Source organism: Staurois parvus, unplaced genomic scaffold (assembly GCF_062004578.1).
Source record: "Staurois parvus isolate SC_StPar_1 unplaced genomic scaffold, SC_StPar_1.0 ptg000831l, whole genome shotgun sequence".
NCBI lineage: Eukaryota > Metazoa > Chordata > Amphibia > Anura > Ranidae > Staurois > Staurois parvus.
In genome coordinates, this window is record NW_028318627.1 from 581,251 (window position 1) to 598,547 (window position 17,297).

A 17,297-nucleotide genomic window follows, 5' to 3' on the forward strand; every position below is an offset into this window, starting at 1 on the left:
GATCTAGAGGTCCACCAGTGATCTATAGACACAGTATACAGTGCATGGTGGTGGGGGTGTCGTGCTGTCATCAGGCTTCTCATCAGCAGAGATGGAGGGATAGGTCAGGGATGGAGCTAAATACAGGCAAAGGTGAGCTGCACGCCCCAACCTGAATGTATTAGATTGGCCCGGCCAATGTGTATGGCTACATCTTTCCTTTGCAACATTCGGCCAGACATTTCAATATATTATCATTAGGATATAATGAGTGTTTATTACCTGCATCAGCCAAGGATTCAGCCAAGGATTCAGCCAAGGATTGAGATGCTCTATAATCCTACAAAACACCAAAATGATCAATTATTACATCAGCGAGATTTGTGTGCAATAATTTGTTTATCGATCCATCCAATAGCAGATGCAGCCCCCCCCCTCCCCCTCCCAGATAGACTTCTATGTTATATTTAGTTCTTGGCTTCACTTTAGTGCAGAAATGTTTGATTGTTTTGATCTGTTCAGGGTTTCCTGAGATGAGGGTTTCATAAGTCCCACAAGCCTCTGAAAGATGTTTCCAGATCATGGGGTTGGGAGATTCAAATGATCAGTTTAATGTTTATCATGCCCCAGCCAATCCCTAGAAGGAGGCATCCAGAAGGTGGCTGGGGAGGTGATACACGTGCAGGAGCCCTGAATGGAGTATTTTTTTTCCCCCTGAAGGAAGGGATCCGGTTCTCTGGAGTTTCCTGCCCCTGGAGGCAGCTCCACTAAGACAAGAAACTGCAGTCTGGGCCTCAGGAGCTGCTGGGCTGTGGGTCTGGGGAAGATTGCTGGAGGGTTACATGTTCTGGAGAGCACTGCACTGAAGTCCTGGTCTGGAGAAGGATCTTTTATCCCCCTCACTGAGGAACTAACTGTGGATGCTGGGGGGCAGACAGCTCCTAGGACACTGAGTAAAGGCCTTGCCTGGCTTATAGTTTTGCAAGTGTCTATTTAGGTGGCCCTTTTTGTTTTAGTTTGATATCCTGTCCTGTATATCCTGCCCCCCATCTCCTGTCCCGTATACCTTGCCCCCCATCTCCTGTCCCGTATACCTTGCCCCCCATCTCCTGTCCTGTATACCCTTCCCCCATCTCCTGTCCTGTATATCCTGCCCCCATCTCCTGTCCTGTATACCTTGCCCCCATCTCCTGTTCCGTATACCCTGCCCCCCATCTCCTGTCTTGTATACCCTGCCCCCCATCTCCTGTCCTGTATATCCTGCCCCCCATCTCCTGTCCTGTATATCCTGCCCCCCATCTCCTGTCCTGTATATCCTGCCCCCCATCTCCTGTCCTGTATACCCTGCCCCCCATCTCCTGTTCCGTATACCCTGCCCCCCTCGTCTCCTGTCCCGTATACCCGGTCCCCTCGTCTCCTGTCCCGTATACCTTGCCCCCCCATCTCCTGTCCCGTATACCCTGCCCCCCATCTCCTGTCCCGTATACCCTGTCCCCCCATCTCCTGTCCCGTATACCCTGTCCCCCCATCTCCTGTCCCGTATACCCTGTCCCCCCATCTCCTGTCCCGTATACCCTGTCCCCCCATCTCCTGTCCCGTATACCTTGTCCCCCATCTCCTGTCCCGTATAACCTGCTCCCCATCTCCTGTCCCGTATACCCTGCCCCCCCATCTCCTGTCTCTTATACCCTGCCCCCCCATCTCCTGTCCCGTATACCCTGCCCCCCCATCTCCTGTCCCGTATACCCTGCCCCCCCATCTCCTGTCCCGTATACCCTGCCCCCCCATCTCCTGTCCCGTATACCCTGCCCCCCATCTCCTGTCCCGTATACCCTGCCCCCCATCTCCTGTCCCGTATACCCTGCCCCCCATCTCCTGTCCCGTATACCCTGTCCCCCCATCTCCTGTCCCGTATACCTTTCCCCCCATCTCCTGTCCCGTATACCTTGTCCCCCCATCTCCTGTCCCGTATACCCTGCCCCCCCATCTCCTGTCCCGTATACCCTGCCCCCCATCTCCTGTCCCGTATACCCTGTCCCCCCATCTCCTGTCCCGTATACCCTGTCCCCCCATCTCCTGTCCCGTATACCCTGTCCCCCCATCTCCTGTCCCGTATACCCTGCCCCCCCATCTCCTGTCCCGTATACCCTGTCCCCCCATCTCCTGTCTCGTATACCCTGTCCCCCCATCTCCTGTCCCGTATACCCTGCCCCCCATCTCCTGTCCCGTATACCCTGCCCCCCCATCTCCTGTCCCGTATACCCTGCCCCCCATCTCCTGTCCCGTATACCCTGCCCCCCATCTCCTGTCCCGTATACCCTGCCCCCCCATCTCCTGTCCCGTATACCCTGCCCCCCCATCTCCTGTCCCGTATACCCTGCCCCCCCATCTCCTGTCCCGTATACCCTGCCCCCCATCTCCTGTCCCGTATACCTTGTCCCCCCATCTCCTGTCCCGTATACCCTGCCCCCCCATCTCCTGTCCCGTATACCCTGCCCCCCATCTCCTGTCCCGTATACCCTGTCCCCCCATCTCCTGTCCCGTATACCCTGTCCCCCCATCTCCTGTCCCGTATACCCTGTCCCCCCATCTCCTGTCCCGTATACCCTGCCCCCCCATCTCCTGTCCCGTATACCCTGTCCCCCCATCTCCTGTCTCGTATACCCTGTCCCCCCATCTCCTGTCCCGTATACCCTGCCCCCCATCTCCTGTCCCGTATACCCTGCCCCCCCATCTCCTGTCCCGTATACCCTGCCCCCCATCTCCTGTCCCGTATACCCTGCCCCCCATCTCCTGTCCCGTATACCCTGCCCCCCCATCTCCTGTCCCGTATACCCTGCCCCCCCATCTCCTGTCCCGTATACCCTGTCCCCCCATCTCCTGTCCCGTATACCCTGTCCCCCCATCTCCTGTCCCGTATACCTTGCCCCCCCATCTCCTGTCTCTTATACCCTGCCCCCCCATCTCCTGTCCTGTATACCCTGCCCCCCCATCTCCTGTCCTGTATACCCTGCCCCCCATCTCCTGTCCTGTATACCCTGCCCCCCCATCTCCTGTCCCGTATACCCTGCCCCCCATCTCCTGTCCTATATATCCTGCCCCCCCTCTTCTGTCCCATATAGCCTGCCCTCCATCTAATGTCCATCACGGAGGTCCGGCGGCCATCTTAGATCTCCAACTGGTCAGTGTATACTACATGTCAGCAATGTGCTGAATTGCCAAAATTCCATGGATTCTTTGTGTTTTGCATAATAAATTGGATTTACTTGAACATTTATTACCATACACTTGTTCACTTCAACAGATATTATTTATTTTCCACAATCTTTCATAATATTGGTATATCTAGCACTTTATAATTTATTTATGTTGTTATAAGAGCTGCACTTTTACATTATCGCACGCTATTTCAAAAGGTTTTTTGTTCCCTTTTTTTTAGTGCATTAGCTGCTTCCATTATTAAGCGCTCGCTGTGTTCCTTTGTTTACAGGCTTACTATGGGTTAATGAAGGGCTGTATGTTCGTAAGTTCGATTGGAATGTGGGCCATTCGCGTGTTCGGTGAACACACAAACAGTACGGGAGTTCGGCGGGCCCCACAATGCACTGCGATTGGCCAAAGCATTGGACCTGACCACAAGTCAGTTGCAATGCTTTGGCCAGTCACGAGTTAAGATGGCGTCACACCATGATGGCATCGCATCCCGCCCCTTTGTGACATCATCATCCTGGTGTAGCTGTCAGACGGCAGGAGCCAGTATCGAGGGCTGAGTGCATTTTTAATTTCTTTTTTCGGGTCGGCGGCGGGCATCGTGATTGACGTTGGATCTACTTCGGGGGACATTATTTGTATTTTTATTTTTAAAAAAAAGGAATTGTCACAGACTGTCTCCTGTCATTTTTTACACTACAATTTTTTTTTGTAAACGGGTAGTGGTACCATGTACCCCATACTCGTTCACATAGGGGGGGCTGGGATATGGGGGGCCTCCTGACAAAAGGGGTTTCCAGATCCCGATAAGCCCCCCGCCCGCAGACCCCCACAACCACCAGCCCGGGTTGTGGGGAAGAGGCCCATGGGGACAAGGTGCTTTGGGGGGGGGAGCCCCCCTGCCTCAAAGCACCCCCATTGAGGGCATGTGGCCTGGTATTGTTCGGGGTGGGGAAGTGCTCGCTTGTCCCCCCCTTTCCTGACCTGCTGGGCTGCATGTTCAGATAAGGGTCTGGTATGGATTTTGGAGGGGACCCCCACACCATTTAAAAAAAAAATTGCGGTGTGGGGGCTTCCCCTCAAAATCCATACCAGACCCAAAGGGCTTGGTATGGATGGGGGGAGGGGGGCACGCCACTTTTTATAAAATGTTTTTAATTGCTGGGCAATGCAGACAATTCTTTTAACATTCAGCTGTCAGCCAGGAACCCCACTGACACTAGGAACCCCACCGACACCAGGAACCCCACCGACACCAGGAATCCCACTGACTCTAAGAACCCCACTGACACCAGGAACCCCACTGACACCAGGAATCCCACTGACACCAGGATCCCCACTGACACCAGGAACCCCACTGACACCAGGATCCCCACTGACACCAGGAACCCCACTGACACCAGGAATCCCACTGACACCAGGATCCCCACTGACACCAGGATCCCCACTGACACCAGGATCCCCACTGACACCAGAACCCCACTGACACCAGGAACCCTACTGACACCAGGGACCCCACTGACATCGGAGACATGAATGAATGTTTTCACTACTATAATACAGCGTGATGTCATCATAGAACTCCTGCCTGGTTGTAGTAGCTGAGCACTATCTTATCACTAGTGATGGTCTTTGTCACTGAACCGACCCAGACTGCACTTGGGTATTTCCGTTAGAATACCGCTTCCCCGTCTGAACACCGACAACAGACACCCGCAGCCGGCCATACAAGACTAGATGACACCAATCTTGAAATAAACCAGGAGGTAGACTAGTTTATTGGAACAGAGATACAAGATATATACACTCAAGGGGACAATCCCCCCTCCCTGCATAATGACACAGGGCGGGGCAATCTACATTAGTAACAAAAGACACACCAACAGACAGTCCCATCAGGAGGGAGGGCTGCTGGCGACACCCCCCACTAAGCTAATACACAAACACATACATCCCATAATAGTTTGCTCCCAAGTAAGACACACAATAGAACAATGGGATGCAACCACATGACATCAAACAATCCACAACCCCCCACCCCAATATTAGGACAGCTCACCCTGTACCCCTAACAGGCACAGGGTGACTTACACATAAGAGGGATATGGGGAGCTGAGACAGGAGTCTCCCCACCTCTCCATAGTGAGCTGTGTTCCATGGGCCCCCCACCCAAAGTGACTCCCGTCATAGTCTTCATGTTCGAGTCCAATGTTAGTTCGACTCAACATTGGCCATTCATGTATACTGTGAACACATGAACGGTAAGGGCATTCGGCGGGCTATTCATCTGCTGCGTCCCATGTGCACTGCGCCCTGACTGTGCATTCTGATTGCCCAAAGCATAGCACCTGAGCACAGGTCAGGTGCTATGCTGTGGCCAATCACAGGGCATGATGATGTCACAAGCGGGTGGGGGTGATCTCGCCCCCTTGTTACGTCATCACCCTATTTTTTGTGAACGGGTAGCGGTACCTTGTACCGTATACTCATTCACATGGGGGCGGACGGGATCTGGGGGCCTCCTTGTTAAAGGGGGCTTCCAGATTCCGATAAGCCCCCCACCCGCAGACCCCCACAACCACAGCCCAGGGTTGTGGGGAAGAGGCCCTTGTCCTCAACGGCATAGGGACACCATCCCAATATTGAGGGCACATGGCCCAGGGAGGAAGAGGGGCGCTCGTTTGTCCCCCCCTTTCCTGGAATGCCAGGCCTATGCTTGGATCAAGGGTCTGGTAGGAATTTAGGGGGACCCCACACTCTTTTCCCCATTTTTGGAGGGTGGGGTCCCCCCTCAAAGTCCTACCAGGCCTAAAGGGTCTGGTATGGCTTTTAGGGGAAACCCCACGCACTTTTCTGAAAAAAAATTTCACTGTGGGATCCCTCGTAACCTTCCTACCAGACCTAAAGGGTCTGGTATACATTAGGGAGGGGGGACCCCACGCTGCTTTGTTTTTTTTTTTGTTTTTTTTTAATAAAAATGTCAGGTAGGTTCTATACAGAAGAAAGCGGTTACAAAAAGGAACATGCCTACAGGGAACCTATACCCCCTTCCTGCCTACAGGGCACTGTCACCCCCTTCCTGCCTACCGGGCACCTCTACCCCCTTCCTGGCCACCGGCACTGTCTCCCCCTTCCTGCCTACTGGACACTTATACCCCCTTCCTGCCTACAAGGAACTGTCACCCCCTTCCTGCCTACCGGACACTTCTACCCCCTTCCTGCCTACAAGACACTGTCACCCCCTTCCTGCCCACAGGACACTTCTACCCCCTTCCTGACCACCGGACACTTCTACCCCCTTCCTGCCCACAGGGCACTGTCACCCCCATCCTGCCTACTGGGCACTGTCACCCCCTTCCTCCCTACCGGGCGCTGTCACCCCCTTCCTGCCTACAGGGCACTTCTACCCCTTTCATGCCTACCGGGCACTTCTACCCCCTTCCTGCCCACCGGACACTTCTACCCCCTTCCTGCCCACCGGACACTTCTACCCCCTTCCTGCCTACAGGGCACTTCTACCCCCTTCCTGCCCACCGGACACTTCTACCCCCTTCCTGCCCACCGGACACTTCTACCCCCTTCCTGCCCAGGCCAATTTTCAGCTTTCAGAGCTGTCACATTTTGAATGACAATTGCACGGTCATGCAACACTGTACCTAGATTACATTTTTATATTTTTTTTGTGACAGATAGAGCTCTCTTTTGATGGTATTTAATCACCTCGGGGTTTTTTATTTTTTGCTAAACAAACCAAAAACAACTGAACATTTTGAAAAAAAAAACGTTTTTTCTTAGTTTCTGTTATAAAATTTTGTAAATAAGTGATTTTTCTCCTTCACTGATGTGCGCTAATGAGGCTGCACTGATGGGCACTGATAGGCGGCACTGATGGGCACTGATGGGCATTGACAGGCATCGCTGATGGGCACTAAAATGCAGCACTCATATATGGCACTGATAGGCGGCACTGACTGGCACTGTTAGGTGGCACTGATTGACAGCACTGATAGGTGGCTTCTATGGTTATTGGGCACAATTACTGTAAAATTTATGTGAAACTAACTACTGTAGGAGCCTTTGACCTTTGTTATTCAGGTTCTATACATTGTATAGATGTGCAGGTAGTTTAAGGGGAACCCCCCCCCCCCCCACCAGGCATGATATTCAATGAAATGAAAAATTACTGCCCCTTTTATTGTAAAACAGCTTTTCACTGATTCGTATCTCTCAGAGCCATCCCAGAGTCCCCTTACCCCTTTAATGGCCAAACACTTGCCTATAAGCCTTGAAAATGGGCACGTTTGAATTTACAAGTTCAAGTCCCATAGACTTGCATTATGTTCGATTTTCACGGTAGAACTTTCTTTAGGTTCAAATGTTTGACTGAGAACCGAACGGGGGGAGTGTTCAGCCCACCACTACTATGGGGGTACCTGATGAAGAGGGAAGAGCCAGGAGCGCCAGCAGGGGGACCCCAGAAGAGGAGGATTCCGGGCTGCTCTGTGGAAATCCATTACACAGAGCAGGTAAGTATAAAATGTTTGTTATTTTTAAAAAAATGACCCTTCTAAGCACTTCAACAATGGATATTGGGCTAACCTCTTCCCCCTTCTGTTCCCCTCTTTTTTGATTGGCAGATGGGATTCCATGTCTGGTGAGCGCCTTGTCTTTGGACCCAGAGTGTTACACACGCAGGCACTTTCCATTATCTGCTGTGTTTAGACTTTCTATTCTAATATAAATTCTAAGAACTTCCGTTTTCTTCAACTACAAAATGGTGAAAATGGAGCATCGCCCCCCGACACTGGGGAGCATTGCCCCCCAACACCGGGGAGTATCACCCCCCGACACTGGGGAGCATCAGCGGTGGTCATGGTGTGAACCTCCTGCCTCAATTAAAAGGGAATAACCCAACCCACCTAACTAAGAGAAGCTGCCAACATTAGAATCACATACCAATGATCATGTTAAACTAATACAGGGAGGAATGTAGCGCTACTCACATAGACCTCTATAAACCGGTCTATCAATATAGAGGATATTTTTAGTAAAACCCATTATTAATCCACAGGGGATTTGAATACCCTTTATAGGAGACTGGGTCATGTGATGGAGAAGAAAGTTAGATTATGGTGGGACATGACTACCCATGAAAAGTATCAAAAAGATAGACTTGTTCCAAGAAGTTTTAGGTGCGACGTGCCCATTAGTGATGGATTATTAGACCAGGATTCTAAGGATGAATGGTTTAATTTTTTTCATGATAAAAGTTTAGAATTAATCCAATTTTTACTAAAACGTAAACAAAGGAAAATGAGACTTTTAGAGACACAGGTTTTAGATATAAAAGGAAAAATGGAACCCCTTAAAAATTCCCCGGAAATGGATAATCTTGCTAAAAGACTTAATAAGGACCTAGAAAAAATAGATCTAGAAGTGAAAAATAAAAAAATGAGAAAATACCAAAGAGATGTAAATGATTTTAATAAAGATCAGTTTTTTAAATGGCAATCCTCTAATGGAGAGACTGAATTTAGTTCAGCCAATACTACACCTGCAAAAGAAGTATGAATAGAATCCATGAAAGGGCAGGATAATGAAAATCAAGTGGAATATACAGTCAGGTCCATAAATATTGGGACATCGACACAATTCTAACATTTTTGGCTCTATACACCACCACAATGGATTTGAAATGAACGGTGTAGGAATTACAACAGTTTGCATATGTGCCTCCCATTTGTTAAGGGACCAAAAGTAATGGGACAATTGGCTTCTCAGCTGTTCCATGGCCAGGTGTGTGTTATTCCCTCATTATCCCAATTACAATGTGCAGATAAAAGGTCCAGAGTTCATTTCAAGTGTGCTATTTGCATTTGGAATCTGTTGCTGTCAACTCTCAAGATGAGATCCAAAGAGCTGTCACTATCAGTGAAGCCATCATTAGGCTGAAAAAAACAAAACAAACCCATCAGAGAGATAGCAAAAACATTAGGCGTGGCCAAAACAACTGTTTGGAACATTCTTAAAAAGAAGGAACGCACCGGTGAGCTCAGCAACACCAAAAGACCCGGAAGACCACGGAAAACAACTGTGGTGGATGAGCGAAGAATTCTTTCCCTGGTGAAGAAAACACCCTTCACAACAGTTGGCCAGATCAAGAACACTCTCCAGGAGGTAGGTGTATGTGTGTCAAAGTCACCAATCAAGAGAAGACTTCACCAGAGTGAATACAGAGGGTTCACCACAAGATGGAAACCATTGGTGAGCCTCAAAAACAGGAAGGCCAGATTAGAGTTTGCCAAACGACATGTAAAAAAGCCTTCACAGTTCTGGAACAACATCCTATGGAGAGATGAGACCGACATCAACTTGTACCAGAGTGATGGGAAGAGAAGAGGATGGAGAAGGAACTGCTCATGATCCTAAGCATACCACCTCATCAGTGATCATGGTGGTGGTAGTGTCATGGCGTGGGCATGTATGGCTGCCAATGGAACTGCTTCTCTTGTATTTATTGATGATGTGACTGCTGACAGAAGCAGCCGGATGAATTGTGAAGTGTTTCGGGAATATTATCGGCTCATATTCAGCCAAATGCTTCACAACTCATTGGACGCTTCACAGTGCAGATGGACAATGACCCAAAGCAGACTGCAAAAGACACCAAAGAAGTGTAATGTTCTGCAATGGCCAAGTCCATCACCTGACCTGAATCCGATTGAGCATTTCACTTGCTGAAGACAAAACTGAAGGGAAAATGCCCCAAGAACAAGCAGGAACTGAAGACAGTTGCAGTAGAGGCCTGGCAGAGCATCACCAGGGATGACACCCAGCGTCTGCTGATGTCTATGCATTCCACACTTCAGGCTGTCATTGACTGCAAAGGATTTGCAACCAAGTATTAAAAAGTGAAAGTTTGATATATGATTATTATTCTGTCCCATTACTTTTGGTCCCTTAACAAGTGGGAGGCACATATGCAAACTGTTGTCATTCCTACACCGTTCACCTGATTTGGATGTAAATACTCTCAAATTAAAGCTGACAGTCTGCAGTTAAAGCACATCTTGTTCGTTTCATTTCAAATCCATTGTGGTGGCGTATAGAGCCAAAAATGTTAGAATTGTGTTGATGTCCCAATATTTATGGACCTGACTGTACCAAAGAGATGTAAATGATTTTAATAAAGATCAGGTTTTTAAATGGCAATCCTCTAATGGAGAGACTGAATTTAGTTCAGCCAATACTACACCTGCAAAAGAAGTATGAATAGAATCCATGAAAGGGCAGGATAATGAAAATCAAGTGGAATATAGAAGTCAAGGAAAAGGGAATCCCCTTGTGAATTATGCACAAGGGGAAAAAGGATACTATATGCCACAAAAAGGACGGAGACCTAAAAATGGAGGTTAGTTTCATAAAAAACCACATGGTAGGAGTAATATGAATGGTAAGCCCTATCGCCCCCCTTACAAACCTTACTACCCCAAACCCAATTATTATCAGCCCTACAGATCATCTTATCCACCGAGGCAGTATAATAGATCCTTTTATCCTAGAAGTCCTATACAATACAATGAAGGATGGCAAGGACCGAGATTTGAAGGTAGATGTCCTGTACCCGTATACAACAGGTACGAACCATTGGACTATGACTACCAACAGAGAGGTTTTTTAGGGAAAGATTATGTGGAAAGAAGTCCCAGGAGAGAAGGATGGATCAGCAGAAGTCCAGGAAGACAAGAGGATGTAGGGCCGGACGGAAGGCCCAAGCGAAAAAGAAAATAGTAGGCAAAGGTGTTTTCAATATTAGTGGGATTGAATTTAGCAAAGAAGAATTATTAGTTTTGGATAAGGGATTGAAATTTGCTCCACCCAAACCCACAGATAAATTTGATATCTTTGTTGATTTGCAAAAATTCATTAGAAAGGTAAACATTAAAAAACATTTTATTGGTTTACCTGGTGCAAAGAATGTTTTAAGTAGTGCCCCAAGTAGTGATGTTCGTCACACTACTTTGTGCAATAAATCCTTATTTAATCCCCAGGAATAGGCAAGTTGAAGCTTTCAAAAAGATGGTCAGTCATGATTTAGAAGTTTTGAAACTCCCAAGAATACGGCCTAATGTAGCCATACGGAACGGAATTCAATCTTTGACCAATATAGACGATATTGTTATTAGGCCAGCTGACAAGGGAGGAGGAATAGTGGTGATGTCAAAAGATTATTACTTGGAGGAACTTGGTACACAACTGGGAGATAATAGTACCTATCAATTATTAATGAAGGACCCTACTGTGAAAAATAAAAAGGAATTAGACAAACTAGTGAAAAGGGGACTTGCGAAGGAATATTTAAATAAAAAAGAAGCCAGATACTTAGTACCTGAGGTATGCAGAATACCGATTATTTACACTATCCCTAAAATACATAAGAATAGAGATATACCGCCAGGACGTCCCATTGTGAATGGGATTGGGTCTTTGTTGGCACGGTTAGGACAATACGTCGATGTATTTCTACAACCTTTTGTCAAGGAAACTAGGTCCTTTTGTCATGGTCCTACCTTTTTACCAGAGGTTATGTTACTCCATGTGCTGGCATCCATCTTGGATTTTTGCAGAGCATGGTGGAAATCCTTTTATGCCTTCAGGTCTCTGAGGTCCATCCCCCAGAGGGGTGTGGCTGATGACATATAAGCCTGTGTTCCGCACATGCTCTTTGCACTTGTGTCTTGTGTCTTTGTGTTGCTATTACTCTGTTCTGACTCTCGTGACTCTCCTGGAATCTGACTCGGCTTGTGACCTGACCATTTTGTGTGTTCTCCTTTGATCTGACCCTCCGTTGCTGAACCCGGCTCGTGACCTGTGATTCTCGTCTGCTGTCCTGTACCGTTTTTGTCTCGTTGTTGTTGACCCGGCCTGTCTGACTACTCTATTGTCTTTACCACTAGCTACACGCCATTGGCGGCGGCCATTACCGCAGCTGGGGTGCCTCGGGGGCCGCGACCTGGTTCCTGGCTGCGTCAAGTCCATCCCCACCATCAGGGGCCCTGGTGAAGGGCAGCCTGGGACTTAGACTCCGCGCCCTGAGGGACTCCGGTCTGTGGGTGGTGGTTGTCGTCAGCCTGTGCGTTACATTGATTTTAGGCCTGCCTGTCCGTTTCCCAGCTCCTGCCCTGACACCTTTGTAAGAGATACTAAGCATCTCATACAGTTACTTGATAAACTAGAAGAAGATTATAGTAATGTTATTATGGCTACGGCGGATTATCATCTCTGTATACGATTATAGGCCATGGAGATGGTATGGAAGCCACTGAATGGGGTCTAAGGAAATATGGGAATCTCACAGAAGGGCAGAGAAAATATATCTTAGAGTGCCTAGAATTTTGCTTGACACGCAATTACTTTTGGTACAACAATTCCTTCTATAATCAAATTAAAGGTGTATGTCAGGGATCCCCTCGATCCCCACCGCTATGGTCCCGGCGCAGGCGCAGTGTGCCGCCCTGTGCAGGGACTCGAGCACTGGGTCCGGGCCGGCCGCGGCGTTCGAGTTCGCGCATGCGCAGTAGAAGCCGCGGCCGCCCGCTGGGCACCAATGGCAGCGCAGGGCGGGATATTTAAACGACCCTGAGCTGTCATTGAGTGCCTTCTGGTCTTACCTGTATCCTGTATCCGTGAACCTGTGTATTGTAAGTTGCTGACCCGGATTGTACCTGACCTTGCTGTATTTCTCCTGCCCAGACCCTTGCTTTGCCTGACCTCTCTCCTGAATGCCCCCTATTGGATTTGACCTGCTGTTGCTGACCTGGCGTGTGACCCGACTATTCTATGCCCGCTGCCTTGTACCTTGCCGTCCTCTCTGTTACCGACCCGGCCCGTCTGACCTTGCTCATCCATCCATCCATCCCGTGCAGTGGGGTCTGCTGACCTCCTCATATCAGACTCTTCCCCGTGGGAGCCCTTGGCGCATACCACTACCACTGACGGACGCACCCAGTAGCCACGACCTGGTCTCAGGGGGCTCCAAGTCCATCCCCACCATCAGGGGCCCTGGTGAACAAGCACCCTGGGACTTAGACTCCGTGCGCTGGGGACGCCTATTCAGTGGAGTGCTAGTGGTACCGCCAGGCGGTCCCTTACAGTACCAGAAGGCCATGACTGAGTCTAGAGGAGGGCCCTCGCCGCTTGAGGAGATCTGCAGGCACCTGTCTAACTTGACGCAGGCCGTATCGGCCCTGCAGGACAGATGTCAGCAGATTGAGAATCACTTCCAGACCTGCACTATATCCGTTTCTGCCCCACAGGCCGCGGTCCCCGCACCTCCGGCCGTAGCAGCCCCTGTACCGGTTTCTGGGGCATCCGCCCCACTCCCGGCGGCCGAACCCCGAGTACCCCTACCGGAACGGTTTCATGGGGACCGCACCACACGCTTCAGGTCATTCCGTGAGTCCTGTCTCCTCTATTTTGAGTTGCAACCACGAACCTTTGTGACTGAATCCGTGAAGGTGGGGTTCGTCATCTCCCTCCTGCAGGGTGAACCCCAAGACTGGGCCCACCGACTGCGGGGAAAAAATGACCTTACACACTCCTGATCCCCTCTCCCTGTGCACTAGGAGTAAGTTCAACTTTTAAGCCCCTCCCACCACTACCACTGACGGACGCACCCAGTAGCCACGACCTGGTCTCAGGGGGCTCCAAGTCCATCCCCACCATCAGGGGCCCTGGTGAACAAGCACCCTGGGACTTAGACTCCGTGCGCTGGGGACGCCTATTCAGTGGAGTGCTAGTGGTACCGCCAGGCGGTCCCTTACAGTGTAGCTATGGGGGCCCGTTTTGCCCCTAGTGTGGCTAATTTTTTTATGGCCCACTGGGAAGAAGAGGCTGTGTATCTAGGACCCCCTAAAGAATTATTATTATATAAAAGATATATAGATGACGTCATGGTGTTATGGAAAGGCAAGGAGGAAGATGTATTATGTTTTTTAAATAATTTAAATGTTAACAATAAAAGAACATGACCGTGAATGGATTCGTTTTTTGGATTTGGATATTGGGATTAAATATGGGAAGATTACCACCAAGACATATTTTAAGAGTGTCGATAGGAATGGGTAAGATAGTTGCCATTTTCCATCATGGCTACTAAATGTACTGACGGGTCAAGTGATTAGACTCCAGAGGAACTGTATGACACAGGAAGATTTTTATCATCAGGCAAAAAAGCTATCAAAAAAGCTAGGTCAAAGGTTTGTTGATAAGGACTATTCCCAATATGAAATGAATAAGGTGGTTTATGAAATAGGAGATACAGATAGGGATCTGTTTCTTAAGGATAAAGAAGGAAAAAAGGATGATCAAATAGATCAGTTGGCCGTATGTTTAGATTTTAATATTCATTTAAGAAAGTGGAGACTATTTTTAGAAGACATTGGCCATTATTGAAAGCAGATCCAGTTTTAAAGGATGTGATATCTGAGTTCCCAATTTTTAGGTATAGAAAAGCCCCATCAATAAAGGGACAAAGTGGTGAAAAGTGTTCCTGATCCTCCTGTTAAAAATAAAAAAGTAACGTTTTTAGACCAAAAGGGCTTTTTCCCATGCAAGGGAAATGTTATGCGTGCAAAGCTACAAAAGGAAAGAATTTAAAAAGGAATTGTTTTACTTCATCTGCAAATAAGAAAGAGTACGTTATTGATGAATTTATTTCATGTAGGACTGAGGGTGTCCTTTACGCGCTGCAATGCCGTTGTGGTTTACAATACATAGGGAGAACCAAAAGACCTCTCTGGGTCAGATTACGGGAACATGTACAGAATTTTAACCATTTCAATACCGTGCAATTTCCCCCCTTCCTGCCCCCAGGCCATTTTTCAGGTTTCAGCGCTCTCACACTTTGAATGACAATTGCGCGGTCATACAACATTGTACCCAAACTAAAATTTTCTTCACACAACTAGAGCTTTTTTTTGGTGGTATTTAATCACCGCTGGGGTTTTTATTTTTTGCTAAATTAACAAAAATAGACCAAAAATTTTGAAAAAAAAACACATTTTTCTTTGTTTCTGTTATAAAAGTTTACAAATAAATAATTGTTCTTCATAAATTTAGGCCGAGATGTATTCTGCTCCATGTCTTTGGTGAAAATAACCCAAATTAGGATGTATTTTTTAGTTTGTAGGAAACTTATAGAGTTCACAAACTATGGTATAGATCTGATTATTGATCAATCCTGAAGTACTGACGGCCAATCTAATTTCTTGAGGTCCAAGAATGTCAGAATAGTACAGATATCCCCCAAATGTCAGGACAGTACAGATATCCCCCAAATGTCAGGACAGTAAAGATATCCCCCAAATGTCAGGACAGTACAGATATCCCCCAAATGTCAGGACAGTACAGATATCCCCCAAATGTCAGGACGGTACAGATATCCCCCCAAATGCCAGGACGGTACAGATATCCCCCAAATGTCAGGACAGTACAGATATCCCCCAAATGTCAGGACAGTGCAGATATCCCCCAAATGTCAGGACAGTGCAGATATCCCCCAAATGTCAGGACAGTACAGATATCCCCCAAATGACCCCTTTTTGCAGAGTAGACAGTCCGACGTACTTTATAAGAGGAATGGCGAGTTTTTTGAAGTTGTATTTTTATGTCATAATTTTTCGGAAAATGAAAAAATTAAAAAAATTATTTTCACTATTTTTTTTTTACATATTGTCACCAGTGCAGTACAGCGTCATCATATAACTGGCATGGCGGTTAACAGGGACACTGACTGGTGACAGTATGAAAAAAATATATATATATATTTTTTTTTTACATTTTTTTTTATTTTTTTATTATATTTAATTTTTTATTACATTTTTTTTAAGATTTGTTTTTCATATTTTACTATGACCAAAGTAGTACAATGTTACCATAGTAACACTGTACTACTTTGGGGAAGTGATCAGTATTTTTTTTTTTTTTTTTTTTTTACACAATTTGCTTATAGCAAAGAATTACTTTACTATAAGCAAGCATTTACCTGAATGAAATCGATTCATTCAGCTTTTTTTTTTTTTTTTTCGTGCTTAGCTGTGATTTGGTCACAGCTAATCACATGACATGTGCATGTGATTAGCTGTGACCATTCACAGCTAGGCACTAGTATACAATGGATGGCATGAATGAAGCCATCCATTGTATACAACTGTCATGTGACCTGCTGTGATTGGTCACAGCAGGTCACATGGTACCAGCAACGGGAGCCGGTACTCGGATCTGTCATCGTCCGTGTCCGAGGTGCACGGCCCGTGACAGATCCCGCTGCTGCGCCGCTCTGCATTACCGCAAACGGCGCATGTGCGGGAGCACGCCAAATGGCGTGCACCCGGAATGAAGAGGCACATCTGAAGCCGCCAAACGGCCATTGGCCGGGCGACTAATGGTTAAAAAAGGGTTCCCGAAACATAGTGTGTCGAAGGATTTTGCAAAATACCATAATAAAGACCCTAAGGATCTGCTATTTTGGGGTATTACCAAGTATAGAAAGCACTGGAGGGGGGAGTCATAAGGTGCGATCCCTGAGCAAATTAGAATCGAAGTGGATTTATATTATGCAAACATATGCCCCCAAAGGACTCAATATAGAATTTGATTTATATTTATTTCAGATTATTGAAGGAGCTGGATAATTTGTATATTTTGAGAATCTGGCGATAAGTAGGGATTTCCTTGAGATAGGTACTTGGGTTGACATTGTACGTTTTTTCTACTATATGTGATGTTTTTATTTTATATCATTTTGTATGCTTTTTTCTACCATGTGTGATGTGTTCATTTTATATGATCGATTTTACATGATCGACTTTATATTATGTTTTAATTACATGTATACATTATTGCATATATATTGGAGCCAACTTGAGCTTTTGGATGTGGTCTATATGGACTTTCAATAGTTAGTTATGGGTGGAGCTTATAGATTCCTTAGGCATATATTTTATATTTATGCCCGCCTCCAGGACTTCTCCAGGGTGTCACCCATCCTCTGGAACTCCCTGCCCCAACCCATCAGATTATCACCTACTCTCCTCTCCTTTAGGCGC

The 17,297-nt window shown here is 47.3% G+C and overlaps 1 protein-coding gene across 1 annotated transcript in view; it reads right to left on the reverse strand.

Moving 5' to 3' along the window:
- LOC149443808 (protein mono-ADP-ribosyltransferase PARP15-like) overlaps nt 1-17,297 on the reverse strand; it is a 120,287-nt gene that overhangs the window by 73,568 nt on the left and 29,422 nt on the right. Inside the window, exon 3 of the mRNA XM_089655264.1 lies at nt 262-319. Coding sequence (XP_089511390.1) covers nt 262-319 — 58 coding nt within the window. The remainder of the gene's footprint in view (nt 1-261; nt 320-17,297) is intronic.